At 48.7% G+C, this 1,754-nt stretch overlaps 1 protein-coding gene across 1 annotated transcript; it reads left to right on the top strand.

Moving 5' to 3' along the window:
* Positions 1-517: 517 nt before the first annotated feature.
* Positions 518-1,279, top strand: C1H21orf140 (chromosome 1 C21orf140 homolog). Its single transcript, XM_074158546.1, has one exon. The coding sequence runs from the start codon at positions 518-520 to the stop codon at positions 1,277-1,279; it is 762 nt and encodes a 253-aa protein (XP_074014647.1).
* Positions 1,280-1,754: the final 475 nt, after the last annotated feature.

Raw genomic sequence — 1,754 nt, 5'->3', positions numbered from 1 at the left:
AGAAGCTCGTGTAGGGGTTCAGAGGTCCTCCTTCCCCCCATAACAAGACACCCAGGGTTCAGTGTCCTCCTCCACCTGGGAGGATTTCAAGGCCACACGCTTGCCAGGAAAGGAGGGAATGGTTTCTACCACTGGTTTCAAAGCTCAGGCATTGGCTCACTCTCCATGCTGACTCTGGGCAGCTCCTTCCTCCACATGCCCATCCCTCTGGACCCCTTTTGGTGGTGCCTGGCTGGCCCACACGTGTACACAGGGCCCAAGCACCCACCCAGTGCTGTGAGAAGAGGAACTACAATGTTCAAGATAAGCAAAGTCCTGATGCCAGAAGCCGCTAGCTGCACAGCTGCAGCCTACCCAGCCTGAAGGGACCCCTGTTTTCCAAGATGCCTTTTGATCAGCCACCTGGAAGTCCCTGCTGATGCTGTCACTGGTGGGGTGAGACACCTCTGGGTAACGCCGGGGCAACAGGAGCATTGTGAGCTCTGTGAGCAGCCTTCATGAACCTTCAGACACCAACATGCAGCGCTTCACAAATCCACTCTTCAGGAATGTAATTTGCAGGGGCTGCTGTGATGCTGCTTCAAAGAGGCAGTGCCTGCAGTATTTAAGAGCTCTGAGGACACTGCAGCTTAAGAGTTTCAACACCGTTTTTTTAGGGGAAACGGATATTCCAGAAAGCCTTATAACAGGAGAAAAAATAGCTGAGGAGGCCAGTCTGCGCTGGCCGGTATGGACACTTGTTCACGCTGGCAGCAGCCAAGGCTGGGTGCCCTGGAGGTACAAACTGCTCTTAAGAGGTGATCTGCCCACCCATCAGCAGAATGGTATTTTTGAGGAGTTGTGTGATTCTCTGACTGCCTCCTATGGGAAATGTGTAATTGTGATCAGGGACAAAAGGCAGCGGATACATATAGGGGCAAAAGATGGCAAGGAGACGGAGACAGGAACTCTGACGCCAGTCCCACCAGCGATCCACACATCCAGCATTGAGTGTTGCCCCAAAGTTGCTAGAGCCAATGGCCATGAGCTTCTTGTTGTGCCTTCGTCTTACAACTATCTCTATCCTATGGATGTCGCCTGGTCTTCTTTGAAATGGTTTATTATAAACAACAGGAAGGACTTTGCCCTGAGGTCTATTGAGAAGACCCACTCCTATAGGTGCATCCTCTTCAGTGACCTGATTGTTAAAGGAATAGAGAAGATGACCCCAAACAAATGGAAAGTAGTGACTAACAGAGTGAAGAGATGGGAGAACTACTACCTCGACACACTTTCTTAAATGGTTCTTCCTGCAGCCAGGCCTCAAATCTGTTCTGAATGAGTCACCCTGTTCCAGCTGTGCTGAGCCCTTTCTTTCAAAGGGTATAAACCTAACAAACATGTCAATAGCACTAATAAAAAACATAGAAGACTTAATTTTAAATCTGAATGTTTCATTTTAGGTGTATGCCAGGATTAGGTTGATGCACACTACGCTTGTATCGGGAAGGGACAGTTAATTTGCCTTATCACAAAAACGGGCCAAAAGTGCCTAAGATCTGGTTTAGTCAGCCTTCTGCATAAATTCCTATGTTATGGGAGTTATGGGACAATGCCTCAGACGTAAATGCCCTCTATTTTGAGAAAGACTGGGCTGCAAAATGAATTCTGTAGATCAGGCCTGTCTTTGATCCCAAGGGAGATCAGGTCGTGAGCAGGGAATATGCTAGACCGTGATCGACACCAGAGTCCACAGCTTAAAGAAGCCTAAAGAA

Source organism: Numenius arquata, chromosome 1 (genome assembly GCF_964106895.1).
Source record: "Numenius arquata chromosome 1, bNumArq3.hap1.1, whole genome shotgun sequence".
Taxonomy (NCBI): Eukaryota; Metazoa; Chordata; class Aves; order Charadriiformes; family Scolopacidae; genus Numenius; species Numenius arquata.
The sequence above is the reverse complement of the archived record's forward strand: the minus strand, read 5'-3'. Positions and strand labels throughout refer to the sequence as shown.